The sequence below is a fragment of the Gopherus evgoodei genome, chromosome 13, assembly GCF_007399415.2.
Source record: "Gopherus evgoodei ecotype Sinaloan lineage chromosome 13, rGopEvg1_v1.p, whole genome shotgun sequence".
NCBI lineage: Eukaryota > Metazoa > Chordata > Testudines > Testudinidae > Gopherus > Gopherus evgoodei.
This window is the reverse complement of record NC_044334.1, coordinates 15,567,832-15,591,823: the sequence shown is the minus strand read 5'-3', so window position 1 is coordinate 15,591,823 and position 23,992 is coordinate 15,567,832. Positions and strand designations below refer to the sequence as shown.

At 42.9% G+C, this 23,992-nt stretch overlaps 1 protein-coding gene across 11 annotated transcripts in view; it reads right to left on the bottom strand.

The window, feature by feature from the left end:
• Positions 1-23,992, bottom strand: part of FBRSL1 (fibrosin like 1) — a 756,178-nt gene that overhangs the window by 14,626 nt on the left and 717,560 nt on the right. For 5 of the 11 annotated variants that reach the window (XM_030582651.1, XM_030582657.1, XM_030582653.1 and 2 more), the window contains 10 exons: positions 18,223-18,616; positions 16,251-16,504; positions 9,854-10,089; positions 7,508-7,558; positions 6,279-6,374; positions 2,819-2,890; positions 2,253-2,282; positions 1,598-1,669; positions 1,178-1,261; positions 60-192 (listed from right to left, as the gene is read on the bottom strand). In XM_030582651.1, coding sequence (XP_030438511.1) covers positions 60-192; positions 1,178-1,261; positions 1,598-1,669; positions 2,253-2,282; positions 2,819-2,890; positions 6,279-6,374; positions 7,508-7,558; positions 9,854-10,089; positions 16,251-16,504; positions 18,223-18,616 — 1,422 coding nt within the window. Of the gene's footprint in view, positions 1-59; positions 193-1,177; positions 1,262-1,597; positions 1,670-2,252; positions 2,283-2,818; positions 2,891-6,278; positions 6,375-7,507; positions 7,559-9,853; positions 10,090-10,186; positions 10,348-16,250; positions 16,505-18,222; positions 18,617-23,992 lie in introns of all 11 variants that reach the window. The other 6 variants (XM_030582656.1, XM_030582659.1, XM_030582658.1 and 3 more) reach the window with 4 other exon arrangements.

Genomic DNA, 23,992 nt, shown 5'->3' with positions numbered 1-23,992 from the left:
AAAACATGAAATCCATTGAGTGCGTGACATTTCTGCAAAAATGATAATTCTCTCCTTACCTGTTGTGGAAAACAGAGGCCTGGCAAGGTCTTGTGGGTAATGGAATCCTGGAAAAATTCCAGGGGCAGGAGGTCTGCTGAACAGGTCAAGTTTACCGCCTATGTCTAGCTTGTGGGGATCCAGCTGCATCTGCTGTCAAAGGATACAAGAACAATCTCATTATATATTTCCCTTCCTTATGGGGAGAAGAGAGAGTTCAGGTTCACTGCTGCTTAGTACTGCCAGGGCGAGTCAGTGAGTGTGACGGCAGTGTCTCTGGTCAGATACCGTAGTCATAGTCTGACAACATCTATAAGGCCATTTCACTCCACAGCTTCTCAGCTGCCTGCCTCATTCACATGAATAAGGTCTGAAGTGAGCTCTTAGCCCCACAGCATACACAGCAGAGCATGCTACATGATACACTAAGAGCGCTGCACCCTAGGATCAGTCTGCAGTCTTGACCTGACAAAAAACATTCCACAGGCCGAAAGCTACAGAAAGAACCAGAAGCCTTAAGAGTTGACGACAGAGTTCTGTGCTTTGTTGCTCCAGTCCAGAGAGAGCGAGAGAGAGAGAGAGAGAGAGACTTTCTCAGACTATTCCTTTTCTACAGCTAGTAAGCACCAAATGAAAGGGCTAGGGAGAGAGAAGAGATGTGGAGGAATGAAGAAAACTGCTTCTGAGACGCCGGATGAGATTTTTAATCTTCTCCTAGAGTATGCAAGGCTACTAGCAAAGAGCCAGACTGATACATTGACAAACTTCACCTATGCTGAGAAAATAAGTCTTTTTCTAAATGTACAGCTGAAATGATACTTTCACGTACTAAAATTTACATTTGCCATTTTAATGGCATTAATTAAAAAGCCTCAAGTGAAAGCAGTATATACTCATTAACAACTGGATAAAAACTAACTGTGGAGCCATGAAAAAAAAAATCACTAAAGAGATTGTTTTACTGTGGTATCTGCTATTCTAAGTGTAGGCACCTGGCATGGGGAATGTCGAGTTTGCAATGGCACCCAATGTACCTAAGCTTGTTACCTCGTCAGTTTTTAAATTCCCTCCCATCCCCCCACAGAATCAAAGAAGAAAACCCATCCACCTCTAACACAGTAACTATCATTCTACTCGCCTGCTCTATGTTTTGTAAAATGTCCTTCACCGTATCGGTCATTTCATTCTGAATAGGATAATACTCCATATTCCACAGGAGGTACTAGTGCAGAAGGGAAATGATATTAAACATGTATGCTTCGTAAAAAGCTGGATCTTGGGCAAAATTACCCTCCCCCTCCCACTCTTCCGAACTTCCTCTGGCTTCATACTTAATATCTGCTGTGTGTTTTTGCTACCATTCAACCCAATTTCCGTGCCCTCAGACAAACGTAACAGTTTCTGCCACAGATGTTAAAAGTTTGAAAGCCTTAGTTAATCTATACATCATAAGCTGAAGCATCATCACTAGTATTCTGCATCCTGCTCATTAGTCACTAGAATTTAGCCTATAATAAGCCAGAAGACATGGCTTCATTGAATAAACTGGCTCTGTTACCTTTATCTTCTGCTGGTGATGGTAGATCTGCCAGGCAATCTGTACGTGAACTGCACACCACTTCCCAGGTTTCTGCAATTGAAAGGATAAGAATATAGCTTACTTTAGCGCTTACGCTCTACGAATATCTGATACAACCACTTACTTCCCTTTCTTTAAAACAGTTAAAAATGAGAGAGATTAAGTTGGCAGAGGGAGGTGATCAACATTTTTTGGTGACCTGAAATTGATTAAATGTCTTTTTTTTTTTTTTTAAATAAAGGGGGATTGAGAAGCAAGGTGTAATATTTTTCTAGTTTCACTACCACTCCTATTGGGAGTGGTGGACATCAGCATTCAGGGTTGACACCCTGGGCTCCAAGAGCCATGCTTTGTTCTTTCTGACTTACGTATCGCCACGCTAAAAAGCCACAATAAATGGCATGAAGAATATTATTACGTCTATTAACTATAAGTTTCACTTTATCATTGTTCCATGCAAAACAAGACTGGGTTTTAACCTGAATGATATTCCTCAGATGCAGCTGAGAGCTAACTATTACATGTGTCTTCAAGTAAGGGATGAACATAAGACTTATGCTGTACATGTTAAGTTTCAAAAGCATGTGAACTGTACTTAATAAAAACGTACAACCTCCCCCTAACCCTTACTTACTCTTACTGGAGGTCTATAGGGGTCAGACACCTATGAAGAAAGCAGAAATAAAAATCAGAGATTTTTCTGAAGCTGACCAATATATGGTAGGATAGGGAACTTCCTTCTTCTGAACAAACATAAAGAAAGGCATTGTTCTAGACAAGTCCCTTGTGGTATAGCAAACCCCAAAAGGCTTAAGAGAGGAGTTTTATTAAAACTTGTGTCTTTCATTTCTTGCACCAAACACAATAGGATTTTATGATAGATAAAGCAGTTGCATGCCAGCAACCAAACAGTGCCAAGGTTTTTCAGAACCAAGTAATCCTCCTACAATGGAGTGCATTAAAAACTGCTTCTCTCTAAACAAGGCAAAGAGGAAAGAGCTTAAAGGGTTTCCCACTCCACTTCCGGTGGATTTTGTTTAAAGGAGTCTGTAAATCCCCTTGCATTCATGAACTGTTGGAGGTTATTGCCATAACAGCAAATTCAATCTGCAAAGGCTGTTCTCTCTTTATTATAAACAAACAAACTGTTCACTGGAATTAAAAGAAGAGTAAAAGAAAGGTTGCAAATTGTTGCTTTACCCCCGGAGTCTTCTGCAGAAGAGTGTGGTGGACTGTGCCAGGTCTACCTGCTACATCAATTGGATTTGAAGTCTAAAAGAAAAGAAAATAGCATGAGTGACACTGTACTGTACCAGCAGCACACTTAATATTTCTAGCTATAGTAAATGGCATTAATTAGTCAATGTTTGTACTGTGCTTTGACATGCATATTGCTATATTAGTGCTAAATGTTCTCTCTCATTGGCTCTCAACCAACCATGTCATATATTAGTGTTTATTTTATTGTTTCCCCAAGGAGGATTAAACACTTGGGAGTGCAGAATCCCAGTTACTACTCCTCCATGCTGCCATTTGGATTTTCTTGGTTCTAGACTAGCTCACAGAACCTGCCCTTGGCTGTCTGCAAGAGAGGCCCAAGACCTGGAATTATATGTAAACAATCAGTCTTTGACTCCCCAAACAACTTCACCTGTTGCCCCCAAAAAGCTAATTCCCTGGCTGGCTGTTTTACTCAGAATTTAGGTCATGTGACTGTAGATTCCAAACAGCCAGATTTTAGGAGCAATCAGTAAAAAGGGGTTTTTTTTTGGTTTGTTTGTTTAGTTTAATTTTCTCAGGTCAAGTTGTTAAAACTATAATATTTATTTAAGACAATTCTGAATTGTCTAAGTGATGAAGCACTCCCCTGAAAGACCTGCGTTCAAAGGGCTCCTAGGGTCTCTGTCAGCTGAGGTTTAGGGAGAAAACAAAAGTCACAGCTGTGATACAGTCAAGAGTCTTGGGATCACAATGCATTAATGATGGAGTGTCATTCTGTCCTCCTTTCCCCTGAGGACAGATGTGAATGCTTCTCCCAGCAAAGGAAATTGAATACCTTTGACCTTTTCAAGTCCTTAGCTTGTGAGAATGGCTTTTGGGAAACTCACTCAGAAGTTTATAGTCAGTCTGGATTTATGTGAGTGGCTTCATACACCAGGCCTAAGGCAAGTGACATGGGAGAGATGGGGGGAGAAACATGGACAAAAGCAAACTCTTTGCTTTGTAGGACAGGGAATGCTGAATTCTTTGTGCCAGAATCAAGCCACTGGTCTGTCCTAATTATCTAGAATTTAATCAAATAGCTTGGGAGGAAGGGGGCGGGGTAGGAGGTGACAGTATCTTGTGTGGCTTCACCCAGAGGCTCAGCTCCGTCTCCTCTAGGGAACTGGAAGAGAATGTGACAAGTTGTGGATCAATTTTTCATCTCGTTCATGTCCCTCCAGATGTTAGCTTCCCTGTAAATATAGCACTGTCCAGTGCCCACACCATGTTCCTGATTAACCATTGCAGCAGACTGTGATCTTGCGCGGTTTAACCTTGAACCAGTGAGTGTTCTATTTATTTCTCTCTAAAATAAATTAAAATCTAGTTACATAGTACTTGGAACTGCTTAGAAATGTGAAAGACCTGTGCTCACTCCTTCCTTCTTATTGCAGAACAGTTTCTCCTGTAGTCTCATGGTATTTTACAACAAGATGGTATTATACAGTTTGGTAATGAAGATGGAAACCAGAAGCACACACTATCAATGTATCAGAGGTTGTCTCATTACAGGCAGCCTTGTAGGAAAACTGTACTATCTTCTGATGTCAGAGGTGTTCTACAACAGTGATAGTTCCACAGGGTTTGTGCATCTTTTTCAGATGAGATGTACAACTGAGGACCTGACCACTTGTGGAGTTCTTCGCAAGAATAGGAACTTTAACCATGGTGTTCTGGCCAAATTCCAAGCTAGGTCATTACAGAATTCCTTCCTAAATTCCACCCCCTGCCCACCCTTCCACCTGGATTCAACTGGAGAACTTATTCTTCCATTCCTGTACTTAATTTGCATAATCTTCTAGTTGAGATAGTGTAGAATCCATAACAAATGACCTATTTACAAAAAAAGGCTCACAGAGGCTTGATAAACCACTGAAAAGTTCCTTTAGCTTCCATTAAACTATCTTGTGAAATCCTTAATCATAGTGGTAAGTAGTTATTCACTTCCATCGACTTCATGTGAGTAACTGCTCATGTGAATAACTGTTCACCAGTGCGAGTAAATGCACACCCTGGCCCCACGTTTCTTGCTGGTCTGTTGCAAAACTGATCTTCCAAAATGCAAACAGTTCATAACTGACACAGCGCTGGTTCCTGAAGCCCTTTAATAAACAGTGATTCCGCAGATCATTTCTTATCTCTCTGCAGAGATGTGTTTAGAAATGACAGGAGATCTATAAAACCACGTCACTTAGGAAGTTATAAACATGCTTTATCACAACAAGACCGAGTGTCACTTTTATAAGAATGTCATCAATAATCTCTGTGTACTATGGATTTTTTCTGTTGGAATGGATGTAAACGTTTTCAGTACACTTTCTAAATTTAAAAAAAGAATGTTAAGTTTGAAAAAAGTATGTGCCATGGAGTTTTTTTTAAAAGTTAAAATGGCAACATTTGCAAGTTTGCAATCTGCACTAGTTATAATAATACTTTGCAGCTGTACTCTGTCTTTCATCCAAGCATCTGAAAGCACTTTACAGACATGAAATAAACCTCACAAAACCACTGCATGGTAAGTATGTAATTATCCTCATTTTATAGACGAAGAGGCTGAGGTGCAGAGGGGTAAGTGACTTGCTGGAGGTCAGAAGGCAAATCAGTGGCAGCACTGGGAACTGAACGCCTCACTCCTGCTCTAACCACTACAAAGCATTCCTCTCTATGGTTCCTGTGCTTTGATAGTCAGTTCCATCCCCACAGCTGGCTGCTATCTAGCTGGGGGAGTGACCCCTGTCTATCAGTCTGTTTAATTTGCAAATTGCTTTGGGATTCATCAGTCTGTATTAGAACTAAATAATTTATTTGACCCTGAGCTTCTGCTTAGCTGGCTTTGACTTAGGGCATATCTACACTACAAAATTACGTTGACTTAAGTTATGTTGTCATACAGCTGCCGCAGTAATTAAATCGCTTTTGCGAGTCCACACTATGCTCCTTGTGTCAGCGGTGTGTGTCCTCACCAACAGCGCTCATACAGATTGTACTGTCAGCACTGGGCACTGGGGGATGGCTTCTGAAAGCCAGTAACAGTCGACGTAAGCAACGCAGTGTTAGTGTCAATCTCACTACATTGACATTGACTCTATGCCTCTCACACAGGTTGCATTATTAAGTCGCCGTAGCGGGACAGTTATGTCGACAGGAGTGAAATTTTAGTGTAGACACGTACATAGTTAGGCTGATGTAAGCTACCTTGCATCGATCTAACTTTGTACTGTAGACCAGGCCTTAGACTTCCAAGTGAACAACTGCACTCCTCTTTAAAGAGCAACCCCTGGGCCCCAAAAGCATCTGAGCTAGTCAAAAAGGTCATTCATATAATCATCGGAAGTACAATTCTGATTACCCATTGAAGAACAAAGCCTGTGCTAATACACCAACAATACATTTGTACCTTCGGTTGAAATGCTCCCTGAAGTGACCCAAAAGGTCCTGAGTGTGGAAGCATCGGTGGCATTCCAGGCATTGCCGGAGGATAGGTTGGAAAGAACTACAAAAAAAAGAAGACAAAATGAACAACAGCCAAGGCAGGAGCTAAGCCTGTCAACCACTGTTACAAAATTTTTAAAAGCCAAAATAAAATGTGAAAATTTGCATATCTGATGCATTTTATTGTTAATTTTGAACATGTTGGACTATACAATTTGCTGTATTTTTGAAACAGACAAAGGATCCCTCCACCCCATTCTCTAGAAATGGAAAAATATTGTTTCGCTTGACTATTTTTGAATAGAAGCAGTAAATCTATAACTAATCAATCCTATTTAGAAATGTGTGAAATCGCTTCATTCTACAAAGCAAATATGAACCCTGGATATATACTCTGCTATTACAGACTAACTGCACAACATGTACATAGCCTGGTGAACTGTATTAAGATTTGCTTGGGCCTCTCCTGAACGCAGACTGTACACCAAGTACCAAAAATGTATGCAGTTTTGGTGCTGTGGAGAAATGGGGAGCAGGATGCAGCCACTTGTCCCACTTTGGATATGTCTACACTGCAATAAAAAACTCACAGTACCGAGTCTCAGAGTCTGGCTCAACTGATTCGGGTTCACGGGGCTTGGGCTGCTGGACTAAAAATTTGCAGTGTAGACATTTGGGTTTGGGCTGGAGGCTGAGCTTTGATACTCACCCTCCCTGCAGGATCCTAGATCCCAGGTTCCAGCCTGAGCCCGAACATCTACACAGCAATTTTTAGCCCTGCAGCCTGAGCCCTAAGAGCACGAGTCAGCTGACCTGGGCCAGCCACTGCTGTGCCATGGGTCTTTCATTTTCATGTAGATGTACCCTTTGTCTTGTGAAAGGACCGTGCTCTCTGTGGCACTGCATTGTGTGAAGCTCTGATTGCACCGGGGCTGCAGTAATCCACACTATGAGAAATCTCTGTGCACCCCCAACATTCCCAGGCACAGCAATTTAAAGTGAAAGTAAAGAAAATGCAGAAGACAAAAGTTGAAAAGTACAAGATTTACATTTACAAAAAATTCAAACAAAAATAGGAAAACTTTATGGATGGATGAATCGAAACCGCCATCTGTATCAATTAAAGACATTTAAGCAATGCACTAGCAAGTGGAAGCATAAAGAGTGGAACTGTCTCGAAACATCATCACTCACGTTGGAATGTCGAAAGTAAGGGTTGTCCAATTTGGGAGCGTACTTGTCAAACTGGAAGTAAAAGAGAAAAGAAAAGTTGAGTTTGCATTCCACAACACATAATGAACCCAGATTTCTCATACATAAGTGAATCATGACCCCTTTGTACAGCATTTAACAGAACATGGGAGACTGACTATTCCACACTCATTCAGGAGGGCGTGACCGGTTCTCCCAAAGCCGTTGATTAGTAGCGGTAAAGTTATAGCACCTGGTTGTTCACTAGCCCCCAAAGTACCTCTTTGAGTAACAAACTTTGCACAAATTGGTCCCCTCCTTATTATTGATACACACCTCTGAATCGGAACACTCACTCCATCAAAAAAAAAAAGTAGGGAAGTTGTTCCCAGATCCAAATCTGGCATCTCTAGCTATGAGCTGAATTGCAGCGCTAAATTAGAATGCTGGGGAAGTTCAGATTCTAATCCAGATCTTACTTCTGCAACTCTGGCCCAGCTCTAATTGTCAAGCTAAGAAAAAAACAAATTATCTAGTGCTGCCAGCAATTTCCCCTTCCTCGTTGTATGGGCAATGCCAATATGGCTAAGATAGCTTTTTGGAAAGGGTCCCAGGCATAGAAATCATTGTATTAATCCCCCCCACTCCCAAAAAAGGAGAGGTTCAGTGCTCATGGGAGAAAGCCTGACTCTGAACACGCCCAGCCTGCCAGCACAGGGCTTTAACACCTCCACGCATGTGATCTGGGTCCCATATTTATTTTCACCAGCATTGGTCCTGAACATCTTTTGAAGAAAATAATGCATGTGTTTCATCTTTGAACAATAAGTATTCTGGTGGGGACCAGGGAGGGCAAGGGACAGTGAGCAAGGACCCCCCCCGGAATGCTGTTCATTCGGCAAGTCAGCTGCTGTTACACGCTATCCTACGTGCAGGAGAGCAGATTTGTAATTTCATTAATTACAGTTATTACTGGAGCCATGTACCCACCAGTGTAAATAGCATAAATTACTAAACACATGCAGCTGGAGATTTCAACACTCCTCTCTGGCATTAGGGTTAATAAACCTTATTTAGTGAAATATAAGAAGATGTGAGTAAAATACAACAAAAGAGCCTTGCAAACTGTTTTCACTAGCAAGTCTGACATCAACAGGGCGTGAGTGGGCGGGGAGGGAGCTGTCAGCGGGATCAGATATCAGGGTTCTCAAATAACACACCAGGTTTCAAGGAATGTTTAGAGGGTTGTTTTACACAGCAGAAGAAAAGAGAAGAAGGTATTTGCACACGGCTATGCTGTGCAAGCACCTGGGGCCCAATCTGGGGTGGGAGATATTACTTCCATTGTTCTGTCACTAAGCGGATTATCACTGAACAATGGCATCATGTAACTCACACCAGGAAAGAAAGGCGAGAAATATTGTTTCCCATGAATCCTTGGTAGTTTTCTCCAAAAGTTGCCTTTCATGGTTATTGCTCAGTTTTGCCGGTCCTAGTAGAAGAGGACTCTGTAAGTTTTAGAGGTGGCATGCAACTGAGGAAGAAAAAGCTGAATCTTGCCTTTTCAACCTAACAAAATAATAATTGCCAGGGACGTATGGAGAGCGTGCTTAAAAGAACTGACAAAGCTGGTTTATGCCAGATACTCTTAGATTTTTTAGCAGCAGCAGCAGAAAGCACTGTTACAAGCACTGTCAGTGACAAAATGACAAAGCTTATTCGATGGCCACAAGGTTTTGTCCCGTAAGAGCCAGCCACATATAAATTAGTGTTTGCTGACCAAATCAAATAATAAATACCCAAATTGCCTTCTAGACACAGTATGGGGAAGTAGAAAATAAAACAGACAGGACAACACTGAACTCAAACAGTGCAAGTACTGTGTTACAGTAAGAACAGCAAGCAGACCTGCATTATATGCTCCAGTATAGAGAGCCAAATATATTGTTCCACAAAACCTTTCTTGACATTTTATATTAGAAACCTCTATTCTTCTGGCATCTCTGTGCATGTGTGTTAAGGAGCTGAGCCAGCTGATGCAGCTCCAAGGATGGGTTGTTAATATAAACAAAAGTACAGAGCTGACAGTTTACCATGAAGGAGAGATAAAGAGGCCTGAGAACCACACAGTGTATCTGTTTATTGGTAGGAGCACAAGGGAAACGGGATGATAAATGTTCTTGGTTCTGAATGGAAAGGAGAACATCCTTCAAGAATGGAGGGGCTTAATTAAGTCAGGAGCAGGGCTTCTTGGGGGATGGGAGAGAGAGAAGCTGGTCTGAAATAAAGAGGACTGATTTTGGTACGGTGGGTTACGCTTTTGCCCCAAGATTCTTTACTTATCCTCACATTTTGGGCTGGGGTATGCACCATGGGAGGTGCAGAGGATGGCATGAGCGGCGTCTGGGGTAAGCTGGATGGAAAAGGAGTGAATGTGTGTTGGTGGGTGTGCTGGTGCTGGTGGGTGTGTTGGTGCTGGTGAAACTCCGCCCTCAGTAATGGCACCGGGCCAAGAGAGGCACCGGCCCGGTCCGAACTCTGAACCAGAAACCGGTTGTTCAGCTCTTGCCTGAGCAGCTCATGATCTAAAGGAGAGAGAGAGAGAAAAAAAAAAAAAAAAAGACACAAAGGCCCATTGGCCTGTGAGTTTCACAAAGATGTAGAAGAGAGTCAGATATTCACCTGGCATTCCCTGTTTCTGCAGGTCATGCTGTGGTGGTTTTCTACGTGAGGACTCATTGGTGGAGGTAAGAGAGATGCCTGTGACAAAGTACCAATCAGAATCCCCGAATGAGGCTGGCAATACATGATTGGTTGGTTGAATGATATCAACAGGCTGGTATCTAAAGACAAGAAAGAACACCATGAGTCATCACAGCAGAAAACACAGTGGGGCTTCATAAAGCATAAACAAGCTTGCCCCTCCCCGCTCCCCCAACCCAGCCATGAATACTGAGGTTAGGACACTTTAAAAGGGACATTATCAAATTAAAAAACAAAACTGGAATGACTCACTTTCCTCCCAACCCACAACAGACTCTCCTTCCCTAGTCTACAACCTCACTTTACATTATCAACACTGGAAGAATTATAAACATCTCCCCTTTTTCTGTTTTGGTGCATTAGCCTCATCTGTGACAGTGAAAATAAACTAGTCAGTCTCACATCCAGCTTTTTCCCGCACTAGAAAAAGGCTGCAATATTTGTGTTGGGAGCAGTGCAGAGGAGTATTGGATGGTTTTAAAATAAACAAGAGAAACCTGTTCCCACTGAAATTAAAAAAAAAAAGGTTGGGGAACATTTGCATTGGTCTTAAGTTTGTTAAATTCTCTTTTTTGGCCACATTTGACTTGTCGGTGTCCCTTTGAAAAAGGCACTTTAAAAACCACAGCAAAGGTGATGGGATGGAGAAATGACAGCGTATAAACTTCACTATCCCTCCAAGGAAAACAATGGTTAATTCACAGAGATACACAAACGGTCTAGCATGACTGGCTTCACTGGGTTCTCTCTGTGTGTGTGAAGAAGCCAGGTTAGTGCCTGATAACAGGATAGCATTTTTAAGTGTCTCCTTTTGCCAGGAGGCAACTCCGCAGGCCTCACTTCAGCTGGCAAGATTTGATCCACAGTACAGTGAGCCTCAAACTCTGGGTTGTGACTGAGTTTGCTACCTTCACTTTACTCCCTGGCCTGGGAGGTGAAAAACAAAGCTGGGAATCAAGCTGGGGCATACCAGGTGACTAATGGTAACCATTAACCAACCAAGATGGGCTGAAAATACCACAAAATTTACACACTTCATTGATTGATTTGTATTTAAGCACGTGGACCTGTGAGTTCAGGCTGATGTTCCATAGTAGCGCCCACTGGCTTGGCCATGCTCTCCTCCTTTTGATATAACCAGTGGGGGGAGCATGCACTGTGTACCCGAGAACACTTGGGCTGAGGACTCTGAAGCCTCAGATACCTGTTCCAAATAATGTACCAATTCCGGGAGAGGTTCAACACCTTTAATACTATATTTCTAAACATGCCATCTTTTCAGATAGTAATTGGAATTTCTCTCTCTTCTGCCTCCAATTTATTTTCCCATGCGAAAACTGGGGGCGGGGAGCAGACGGGGAGAAGGAGAAGACACATTTCATTTCACTGGGTCAAGATCTGAAAAAGGTTGCAGCTGCTATAAAAAGAAAAATATTCTATTATATGATACAGGGTCTCCCTTCAGTATCAATATGGGAGGGTAACTGACCCTTGGTCCCCAGATGGGGACAGATTTTCAACAGCGCTAAGCACTCTATGTGCTGAGCTCTTCTGAAAATCAGGCCCTTAGCCCAGCATGCATATTTTTTTGTTCAGTGTAATAGCTGTCTCTCCCTTTCTTAGCTAGCACCACTTTTGCAAAGAGACCCTGACATAGTGACTGACCCGTGAGGCACAGAGTACCGTCCGCTCCCATTCATTCCAACACAAGGAGCCTAGGGCACTCTGCATTTTGCAGGATCAGGCCCATAATAAGAAAGACAACATTAGTTACAAAAAGGCCCCCTCCTAGAATGGAATAAATGTTTAGAGCTTTTAACTTGCACTGAAAAACTAGTTTCTGGATAAAGCACTTTAAGTGACACCTTAGCTAGGTGTCTGATGTTTCTTAGTTGTAATTACTTTGGGCCATGCACAGGTCTTGAGCTAGATTTTTTGTTATTGAGACACTGTCGGTGAAACTCACAAGGTCTATGGCATGCTTATGTCCCCTGAAATCTTCAATGCCGGATTAACATGGCCCTCTGCAAAGGAATGAATTTCACCCACTATGAAAATTTCAGTAGTTTACCCTGAAATAGTTGAGGTGGTCTGGATATGGGTGGGAGGTAATAGGGAGTGGAATCAATTTTAGCAGATTTATCTCTCTTCATTTCCTGTGAAGTTTCTTTATGCATTTGAAACATGCTTCCTTTTCCACAATGTGTATGTGATATTAGCATTATCCCAAATGTTTAACTTCTGCATCTGAAAAGCCTATGAAGTGGTTTCCATGGAACAAATGGCTTTAGATGAAACAGGTTCAACAATACTCAATTTGTAATGAATAACTCAATTAAACCTTCATCTTTTTGTTTTTGGAAGGGGGAATGAACAGGATTCATTTCAGATTTTAAATCAGATTTACCATTAATCCAGGAGATTCCTGATTATTTCTTATTTAAATGTTGTCTAGAATTGTAGAGAGCAGGTGGGGAGATAATACCTTTTATTGGACCAACATCTTTTTGGTGAGAGAGACAAACTTTTGAGCTTACACAGAGCTCTTCTTTGGGTCTTTTAGACTTATGGAAGATACTGAAATGTTATCAATCATCTGCAGTAAATAGAATAATGAGAGCAAGCATCCTCTTCATCTGCCACGTGCTATGGTAGGTATGTCTGACAGGCATACTATAATTATTCATTATTTCCATTGCAGTAGCACCTGACAGCCCCATTTCTGGATCAGCACTCCATTGTGCTAGGTGCACACAAAACAGCTGCTGTCCTAATATCAAGTATGCTGATCTCACACACACACACATGCTGCTGAAGAGACTTGTGTCCTGATGTTCCACTGGTTTCAAGAAAACATCCCATTTAAGATGCAGCAGAATCACAGAGAGGGGAAAATGAACCTTTTGACATTCTAGTTCACCTGTAAGGGTCAAATGTTCAACAGTACCCATAGATGACTTAGGTTCCTAAGTCACTTTTTAAAATGGGACTTAAGAACTAAGCCTCATTGAAAGTCAATGGGAATTTGGCTGTTAAATGCTTAAATAACTTTTGAAAATACGACTTAGAAGCCTAAGTCATTGTAGGATACTTTTAAAAAACTTATCCTAAGAGTCTAGGAGCCAGTGCAATCTCTTTTTAAAGCACTATTTATTTACATACTACAAGAATATTAAATAATAATAATAGATTAACACATGGGCAGAAATGGAGAGAAACCAAATAAAACTACTTGTAATATTCAAGACTTTGGTACTTGAATGCAAAGAGCCTACATTGAGATTTTCTTTGGACGAGCACTAAACTATACTCCAAATAAGTGTAATTAAAATCGAACCTCTTTAAAGACAATGTAGTTTGTTGAAAATAAAATACATTTTTTTTTAAATCTGGGCATGATTCAAAGAAACTGGATCTCTCTTTTAGCATCAAGATAATCCACTTCATGTTGTTTTTGGAAGGAGGGATAAAAGAGAGCTGGCAGCTATAAGTGCCTCAATATCCAATTTCTTTAAGAGACTTGAAGTCAGTCTGGTGGATCTGTGGCTGGCTCCAGACTTCAGCCCTACACCGCAACTTTGCCTTTATCAGTAAAAGAACAGACACTGAAGAGCCTGGAGGAGGAGCAGGTTGGAACACCTTAAGACGCTGTCTAAAAGAGACTATCAGAGTGGGGACACAAGCAGTGTCCCAGTTGCAAATTGGGCTTTAGAGAGTGGCATCAGGACTAGTTATCTGTGCCTATCAGTGATGCCTGTTACAATGGGTTTAGCTACACAATAACACAGCTAGCTATGCAGTCACTTGTATTACCACTAAGTCCCTAGCACCCAATAATTAGTGTCTCCTGTGTGTGAGTACACTTATGGCTGGGACAGGGAGAGAAGAACACTAACGGCTGCCATTTTGTTTTGCTAATGTTGTTAGTACCCCCTAAATCTCAAAAGGGAGGCCTAAAAGCCTTGGCTAGCATACATCAGGGTCGGCCATGGAGCTCCTGACCAGCAACTCATGTGGGGGTCACTAGTACATTACCTACTCAAGCTTTGGGTTTCCAGAGAAAAAGATGCTAGTAGAAGCATATCATTTCCTTGTTACACTGATATGCACAGACCTAACTTATTAGCATCACTGACATATAAATACTGGAAGTCAATGTGAACTCTGCCTCCCTGCCTAGGAACTGGAGCAGAAGTGACAAAGGGCAGCGGTTACTTTAAATTTAAAGGGACAAAAGCAAGCAGGTTTTTTTCTAGATAGGGAAAAGAAAGAAGAACTCAAAGAGCCCATGTTCCCTCTGAGCGTCTCTTCTAACCTGGTGCTTTTATTCAGTGCACACATGCGACCAAGCAACATGACACCATACTAAGGACAACATAACTGGTAGGAGTTTGAACCTAGCACTCCAGAGGTGATTGGCAAACCCACTGCATCACTTATTTGTTAGTAGCAGAGCTCTTGTCTTTTGTTAGCAAACTACTATATACAAGCAGGCCACTTCATCTTGCTCTTACTGAAGTCAATAGTGAAAACTCCACTTGAGTTCAGGGGTGGATGCAGAACTAGCCTGTCAGTGACAACATTCTAATTTCCTCCTTTCAGGATCTGTCTGCACTAGGCCAAGATGTCTATCGTTGGGACTCTTAAGTCTCTTTGCCTTAAGCAGGGGAAGAAGAATAAATCCCCACTGCGATGCCCAAAGTGTCCCCTGCCATGCGGCTGAAATTCTAGACAGGGCCAGGTCCTTGAAAGCAGGCATCTACTAGGATAGCCCTGGTTGGGATCCAGAATATTTTGGTCTAATGTTGTTTTGAGAGTTCATTTGGGGGTAATTCTCATTTCCACCCCTTCAAAAGAGTAATTCGAAATAATGGGATATTGAGCCCCTGAAAATGAAAGTGGGATGCCAAGTCATCAGAGTTTCTAGCAGTAGATCTTCCATCTCCCTACTCTCATTAACTGGCTATGCAGGAAACAGAAGGGTACATTTTTGTCAGTCCTTGTCCTCATTAATCCCTGTTGAGTTAGTTATAGAGTCAAATGCTGGAACAAAAGGAGGCCCAGCAAGTCAGAGTTTCAGGGAAGTCTCCATCTGCCAGACTCTCCCACAGGAACAGCTACAGGCTAATGGTGGCACTATCAACGGGGCATTTAGAGCAGAAGTGACAATAGGGACGGAAAGGGGAACAAAGGAAACGTCTCAAAAAGGCTGCAAAAATAACAATAAAAAGTCTAACAGCAGAGCTCGGAGACTTTAACACTGGGTAGGGGGGTGTCTCACTTGCCAATCTATTTTATTATTCTGCCGCTCACCAGAAAAATTTTCTTCAAATAAGGTCTAAACTGCAGCTTCTTCCAATGCAGGTGCTGAGTATCAGTCCTTTATTTATTTATTAAATGCATTAAATGAATGAATGAATGAATGAATGGCACAGCTCAGCATACCTGGCAAAACCCAAGTGATGGTGGAAATGTATCACTGGACAATCTGCTCCCTCTAGAAAGTAACTAATTTTTAGCAAACCATCCTAAAGCTTATTACAAAGAGCACATGCTCCCCTCCCCATACTGGGTAACAAAGGCAGCAGCAAAAACACAAGACTGCAACATGTTTAAATGAGAACATAAATTCAGGCTGGGAGTTTCAAGAGTGCCTAAGGGATTGTGGTATCCAAATCCAGTTGGGAGCCCAACTCCCTTAAACTCCATGGAAAATCCCAGCTTCAATAATAGTTTATACTCAGATTCACTTCCCCTCCCCCTCTTCTTTTTGTCAGAGAATGCGGAATATGCAGCGATTGTCCTGCAGGTTAACCTAGGCCTCAGCATGCTGGGCCAATTCAGTGTCTCTCATCTGTTACAAGACTACTCTTGACTATTTCAGGATATGTTTGCATTGGGTTTTTTTGCTTATACATCACTTAGCCCCACTGTAAATACTGTGCATGCACAGGAGCCCAGCCCTGATGAAAAGAGCACCTACCTGCAGGGTGTCCTGGTATCACAAGGCTGTTGGTGGGTAACGCTGGTGGTGGTGGTAGCGTTGGTGGGGTGGCAAACATGGCCGGATGGTGCTGGTGTTGGGTCTGAGATCTGAGAGGGAAGTGTGAGGTAGCAAGATTAGAGATGGAGAGGGGCAGGGCTGGGCCAGAAGAGTGGTGAGGAGGGATCTGGGGGGAGAGGGGAAGGTGTTTGGGCAAGCTGATGCTTGTTGCACTGCTGGCGCTGCTGCTCCTGCTGTGGGGAGAGAAATGTGGAGAAGAGAGAAGAGAATTGTGTTACAATACACCAGTCATAATGGCACAGTGTCAGAGACAGCCAGGCTCTATAACAATGACCTCACCAAGCAGAGGGACATGAAACCATGGCCCTTTCTGCCCATTTCGGGGAGCTGTCCACGTGGGGGTTAAAGATCTCAATAACCTTTCCAACAAGGCAGGGTATGGCTCGGGTTCTTCTGGGTGACACTCCCTTTCATGACTGAACAGGTGGCAGCTCTCAGAGCTGTGTGTGAGTTGACTGAGATGCTGTAGTGGCAGCTGAATTTATACCTTTATTTAGCCTGTGATGCCCTTCCAATGCCAACACATTCCCTTGTGATCACAAGGCTCGGTGATGGTTACTCTGTATATTCAGAGTGTCATGGTATGAGCTACAGCAATCATATTATGCCTGCCCTGCATTCCGTACAGTGGTATTGCACTTAATCAATATGATATATCAGTATATATTATATTATTTTAATTCTATTGTTTTAGAAAGCTTTTTATTATTTCTGTTGCACAGCACTTTAAGAGCTTTGTTGGGGGTTGTGGAAGGGTAATGTCAATGCAATTATTATTATTAACCATATTCTCCCACAATACCCATGTCTTGCGATTATCTAAGCACTCTGAGATACCTGTGTGTTTGTTTGAATAGTGCCAATGTGATGTTGTTATTAAATATTTATATTGTGGTAGCAGCTAAAGGCCAAAACCAGGGAGGGGCCCCACTGTGCGAAGTGCTAGACAAACTGGTTGTAAATGACAGTCCCATATCTTGTTCTTTATGCAGCTAAAAGGTTACGAAACGATGCAAACATTGTTCACTGAATTAATCTAATTCAACAGGCTGATTTGGGGGGAATGGTGTGTTTTCTGCACCAACAAAGGAACTGTCCATGTCCCCGTTTATTCCTGTGCATTGACTCCTCTCTCGCCAGCTCACCCCCATTTTATTTCTACTCAAGAAATATAAATCTTTGCATTTTACCCACTGGATGAAAATTATTTGAAAGACAAACTGAGTCTCATGCTAGCCCTACATCTATGATGAACGAGTTACTTTGCAATATCTTTTTTGCTCTACACTGAGAGTCGTACTCTGAGGCTGCTGTTAGCTGATGCATCCTCAGTTTGAATTGTGCTTCCTGCAAAAAAGTCCAAATGGGATGTGGAATTTGTTTTTTTCCAATAGCCCAATATCCCACTAGCTCTGGTGAACCAATTAAACTGCACCAATGTCATATGAACATATGTGACCATGCCAAATCCAAAGACTGCCTATGGGTTTACAATTGGAATCCACCAGGGGGGAAAAATGGTTTTGTTCAAACTCAAACTGTTTCCCAATTACTAAATCTTCTGCTGACTGGTTCTGATGGAAAAAATTGCAAATGCACTGGAAGCTGGACCTAGAAAGTTTTGCGCCACAGCCACGCAGCCCCTGTTCACTGGGGACGCTCTAGTCACAATCTCTTTCATGCAGCTACCCAACACAGCTGGAAATACATGGCTATGTGGTGTGGGCCGAGAGGAATACAATGCATCTCCCAAGCAGAGCACCTTGCCCAGGAAACGGGAAAGCCTATGGCCTATTCCAGAGAGATTTTAATACTTTTTCAATTAACTGTACCCTGGAAGTAGGGTTTGAGTATTTCACAAAGAAGCAATGCAAGTACCCCTTCCTCCTACCTGATATTGAGTCCGTTCTGGGCCACCTGGTGATGCACTTGGTAGTTAAGAGGGGGAGGGATGTGACTCTGAGGCTGGGTCCGAAACTCAGGTATGAGCTGAGGCTGAGACTGTGGTCGAGGCTGAGGTTGTGACTGCGGTCGAGGCTGTGGCTGGGGTGTGAGCCTTGGCGGTGCTGGTGCTGAGATCACTGGCTCCTTCTTCAACAGCGGGCTTGCCCTGGCACTCGACGTGGGTGCAGAAGAAGTGGAAGTCACAACAGCAGCAACTGGCTGGGGGCTGGGAATAGGCAGCACGAAGGGCACGTCGGTGCTCAGTTCCCGGCTGCGCTCTAGCCCTGACACCTTTGGGATGGTCGCTGCTTTAGCTTCAGGTTTGTCATTCAAGGTTGGACCTTACAGAAAAAGAAGAAGAAAAGTGGCATATTGAAGCATCTCTGTTTATTTTCCAATTTTGCAGAATATTTGCCCGGTAAGAAGAAAGTCATATTTAGCTCGCGGGAGTATCATCACAACACGATGGTATGTTCATCTGTCAGTCTGTCTACTACATGGCACTTGTTCGAGTGTGTGTAAAAGATCAAAGTGTTGTCTAGGGGGTGCTTGACGCAAAGAACATATAACCCTTACTACGACTACAGAACACTAAATACAGCAGGAATGCTTCTCAAGTTACTGCTAATGCATTTCCCACCAAATTTAATTTCCTGGAATAGATGATAAATCCCACAACCGTAAATCTGATCACAAGAGTTTTGGTTCATTTATTTTCTCAATGGTCTTTCAAGGTAACCTGCCTGGCATATCTTGCCATTTGTAGCTATGGGGATGGTAACTAAACATTGACGAGAGCATGCTTTAACACCCATCAGCATGCTTTCTGAGATGAATACTAAGGCCTTTTATGAGAGAGAGGATGGCACAATGATTGTTGATTGGATGCACATTCACATATGAAGATGGAACATAAGCAGCCTAGGAAAACCTACAATGAGCACAGTAGGGCAGCCCTGTTCACCCTAAATGTTCTGTGGATATCAAAGAACATACTAACTGCTGTAACATATGCCAAAATCATAAGTAATATGGTAATGAATGGCTAATAGGTGCCAACCAAAATGATTCTTTAATGTGTTAAATTCCTCTCAGATTTTTTCTGAGTACAATGCTGAGTCTTCATTTTTCCAATGAAGTTTGAAGCTCCAGCCAGTAGAAGGGATTAAATAGCAGCAACAACAACAAAAAATCAGACCAAGGACTACAAAAAAAAGACCTAAAATAAGAAGAGAAACCACATGCAGCATGCTGAATACTCAATTCCCAAAGATAACTCCCTTCTAACATTATGTACATATCCCTGAAGTGCAGGGATGCTCCATAAGTCCACTCAAGAGGAGCCTTCCATTGACTGAGTCTGTCGTTCATTTGCTTCTCCAACACACATGCATCCCATTAGATGTATAAGTGTTAAGTTTACTGTACATGTTTTTATTATATCATAATAATTTTAGAGTTTTATTTCTTATAATCTTCAGCCCAACCAAGCTGCCGGAGAGAATATGACAGAGAAACATGTGAGAAAGGAACACGACACCCACCTATGCATGCTCCCAACACTAACATGGACAAATTCCACTTACGAAATTACCTTAACTCTTAACCTTAAAAAGGGCTGGGTAGCACTGAAATATATTCATGATGTATGAACTGTGGAAACAGCAGCACACAACATGCAGCAATTTCTGCATTACTTATTCCACTCTGTGTCTGATTATCAGCGTCTGGCTTCAGTGACTTCACTGGAGTTACGCTGGCATGAAACCAGAGGGAGGCAGTACTGAATCAAGCTTTCTGCTTCCCTGTAATATGCCAGATCATTTTGTATTTATAAAATATACATCCAATAACAGGGTGATGTCAGATTATTTTCCTTCTTCCTTTGGCAAAATCCAATTTCACACATATACCCACCCACACACCTTCAGAATACAGTGGGAGAAAGGCACTGAAATAAACAAGCTATTTTCATGAGCTTGGGAAGGGTTGTGACTGCATAACTCATGAGTGGCAGAAATGTGTGGGAATTCCAAAGAAATTCCAGTGTTTTGGGTGGATCAAATGGTAATTCAACCCCGTCAGCTGATCCCCATTTTGAGACAATCTAGAGATGTCCCAAATCAATTACTATATGAAGTACTATATATAGTCAGTTTCACTGTATTTTTCAGATGTGATTTGATTTATGGACTTAAAGATAATAGTAAGTAGATTTTATTGTAGTTAATACATAAAGTGACTGTATTTATTTCTGAAAATTTAATTTTCATTAATCTAACAGTTCACTGATTTTTATTAATGCATCTAAATCCAATGGGTGACATCCTCGCTAAATTTAAGTCAATGGGAGTTTTGCCACTGATTTCAACATGCCACCCAATATGCTTATCAAAGGAAGCATATTCACAATTATAGATACCATGGTTATCTAGAGGCATCCCATAAAAAACACTCAGGTTCCATTCCTGACCACAGGTTTTATGAAATCCTATTAGCTCATTCCATCCAATAGGCCTATTCAGAGTCAAACTTTAGACAGTGTAATTACAGGCAATATAGACTAATGAACACACTGACACCATAAAAGTTAAAGAAGCTGAGTTAAAAAATAAATCAATTGGATCCAAAACAAATCAATGAAGTGTTCTATTAAAAGCAGCTGTCTGACCAGTTTTATATACAACTATTGATTCCCTGTGGTTCCAGCATAAGATCTCGTTTGCAAGTTTTCCCCAACCATTCCCTAATTGAATCTATTTCCCCATGTTAAGTACCCTCACTCCCTCTATGGGTCATCTCGATTATCACTTCAAAAGTTTTTTTTCTCCTGCTGATGATAGCTCATCTCAATTGATTGGCCTGTTACAGTTGGTATGGCTACTTCCACCTTTTCATGTTCTCTGTATGCATAAATATCTTATAGAATATCTGGGTTGGAAGGGACCTCAGGAGGTCATCTAGTCCAACCCCATGCTCAGTGCAGGACAAATCCCCATTTTTTTTTAAACCCCAGTTCCCTAAATTGCCCCCTCTAGGACTGAACTCACAACCCTGGGTTTAGCAGGCCAATGCTCAAACCACTGAGCTATTCCTCCCCTCTTCTTGTTGCATGTTCCAGTCTATGCATCCGATGAAGTGAGCTGTAGCCCACAAAAGCTTATTCTCAGATAAATTTGTTAGTCTCTAAGGCACCACAAGTACTCCTCTTCTAACTAGAATTGGTTATCACCATTCCTATTTTTCAACAACTGCAGTCAGAGGTGAAAGTAAGCCGGTACAGTACGGCATACTGGCAAGAGCCAGTACGCTGCGCCGGACTGGACTGGCTTGGCTCCTCCGGCAGTGATTTAAAGGGGCCGGAGCTCCGGCCCCTGCAGGGAGCCCTGGACCCTTTAAAGCACCGCCCGAGACCTGCTGCTGGAGCTCCAGTGGTGATTTAAAGGGCCCGGGGTTCCCCACAGCACTGGGCCCTTAAATATTGAAAGGCCCCGCCTCTTCCGGTTGAGGCCATGCCCCTGCTCAGGACTCCAGAGTACCGGTAAGTCCTTTAAGTTACTTTCACCACTGACGCAGTACAGCGTGCTGAAATAAAACCACTTCATGTATTCGATTTACTAGGGAGCGGGAAGGTAGTGCACATAACTAAAACTGAAAGCATAGAGAGAGACAGGTGGTTAGAAGAGAGCAGAGACTGGTCCAAGCATGGGCGGCAGGTAGCATAGGCAGAGGAAAGCTGTGCCATCCCAAACAGCCTTGTGTATCCCCACCTATGCTTTGCCCCAAAGCCCTCTCCTGCCTGCTTCCAGCTCCTTTCTTCTCTTCTGTGGCAGAGAGGCTGAGGCAGGCAGGTTGAGGGCCCGTGCACACAAGGCCCAGGGCTTGGTGCGCGGGGACTAGGGCCACACAACGCTGCCCACCCCTCTGCCTGGCCCTGGGGGTGCTCCAGCCGCACTGCCTGCTCAGCACTCTGGGGTTGAGAACACTCTGGTCACACCGCCCGCCCAGTGATCCAAGGCTGGGGGCATGCCGGAGAAGAGGGGAGAAGGAGAGGGGAGGGTTCAAAAAAAAGAACTAGATAAATTCATGGAGGATAGGTGCATCAATGGCTATTAGTCTGGATGGGCAGGGATGGTGTCCCTAGCCTCTGTTTGCCAGAAGCTGGGAATGGGTGACAAGGGATGGCTCACTTGATGATTATCTGTTCTGTTCATTCCCTTTGGGGCACCTGGCATTGGCCACTGTTGGAAAACAGGATATTGGGCTAGATGGACCTTTGGTCTGAGCCGGTATGGCCGTTCTTATATTCTTCTTATGAGAGGCCTTGGGCAGAGAGGGAGGGGTCGGGAGCTGGCCTTCCCCAATGGCAGGTTCACCAGCTGCCCATGAGTGCAAGCCCAAATATTCAGATATGGGGTGTCTTTGGATCCATGCTTTTGTTTCAGTTTGTTATTGAGATGCAGGAAAGTGTGAAATTTGGATCCAGACCCCAGCTTGGAAGTTGGATTCTAGACCTGCTGAAAAACCAGGGTTGCTCAGATCTAGGGATTTAGTCTCTAGCAGGGAGGACAGAGTCAGGCAAACAAAGGACACTTTTACCCATCTCAGTTTTAGTCATGTGTCTTTGTTAGATTTACAACATACATGTATTTCCACTAGAAAGGCTTACTTGGAGAGAACCCTTCTCACCAGAGATGTACATAGGGCTATGAGTAACCATTAGCTCCGCAGAATAATTTCCCTTGGGTATGCCCCAAACACTGGCTCTACAGGATACACACTAAGTTTAGAGTGAACAGATGTCCCACTTTTCTAGGAATGTCTGTTTTCCTGGGGCATCCAGGCCAATACTATCCAAAACAGTGCCCTTTTCTATTTGGTGCCCCAAACCGATACCCACTTATCACCCGTTAAAACCTTCCTGCATCCTCCCCAGCTACGCACACACAATTCTCCCCACATTTACAGTAAGATGTCCTAGTCACTACGGGCTTGGCTACACTCGAACATCCAAAGCGCTGCTGCAGGAGTGCTGCCGCGGCAGCGCTTTGAAGTGTGAGTGTGGTCGCGGCGCCAGTGCTGGGAGAGAGCTCCCCCAGCGCTGCAGGTACTCCACCTCCCCGTGGGGATTAGCTTGCAGCGCTGGGAGCCGTGCTCCCAGTGGTGGGGCACTGTTTACACTGGCGCTTTGCAGCGCTGTAAATTGCTGCGCTCAGGGGTGTGTTTTTTTCACACCCCTGAGCGAGAAAGTTGCAGCGCTGTAAAACGCCAGTGTAGCCAAGACCTAGCTAGGACATCTTACTATAATCAAACGAACCCTCCAAAATGCTTTACTTTGTTTTTTTAGACTTATTGATTATTAAGAAAATTCCTGGCCCAAACTCCCCCTTCCATTCTTCATCAACATGTGTGTTCATGTACATTTAGGTGGCACGGTAGAACTAAATCAGCTTTGTTCCAACTTCATGGAGCTCCACCAGAAAACTGGGTTTTTATTCTTTTGAGTGATTTCATTGTCCATCCAGAACAGTATCTAGAACTTCAGAGCTTTCCTCCGCAAAAAACACCTAAAAGACCTTCCAACTCACACTCTCTTGCTAAGGGATTTTTCACCTATTCTACACAAGTTGCCTTCACTTGATTGGAGATGACTGCTGTTCACATGTGGAATTGTTCCTTGGGCCTCTTATATCTTCTTTCAGACTTTCTGCACTGGG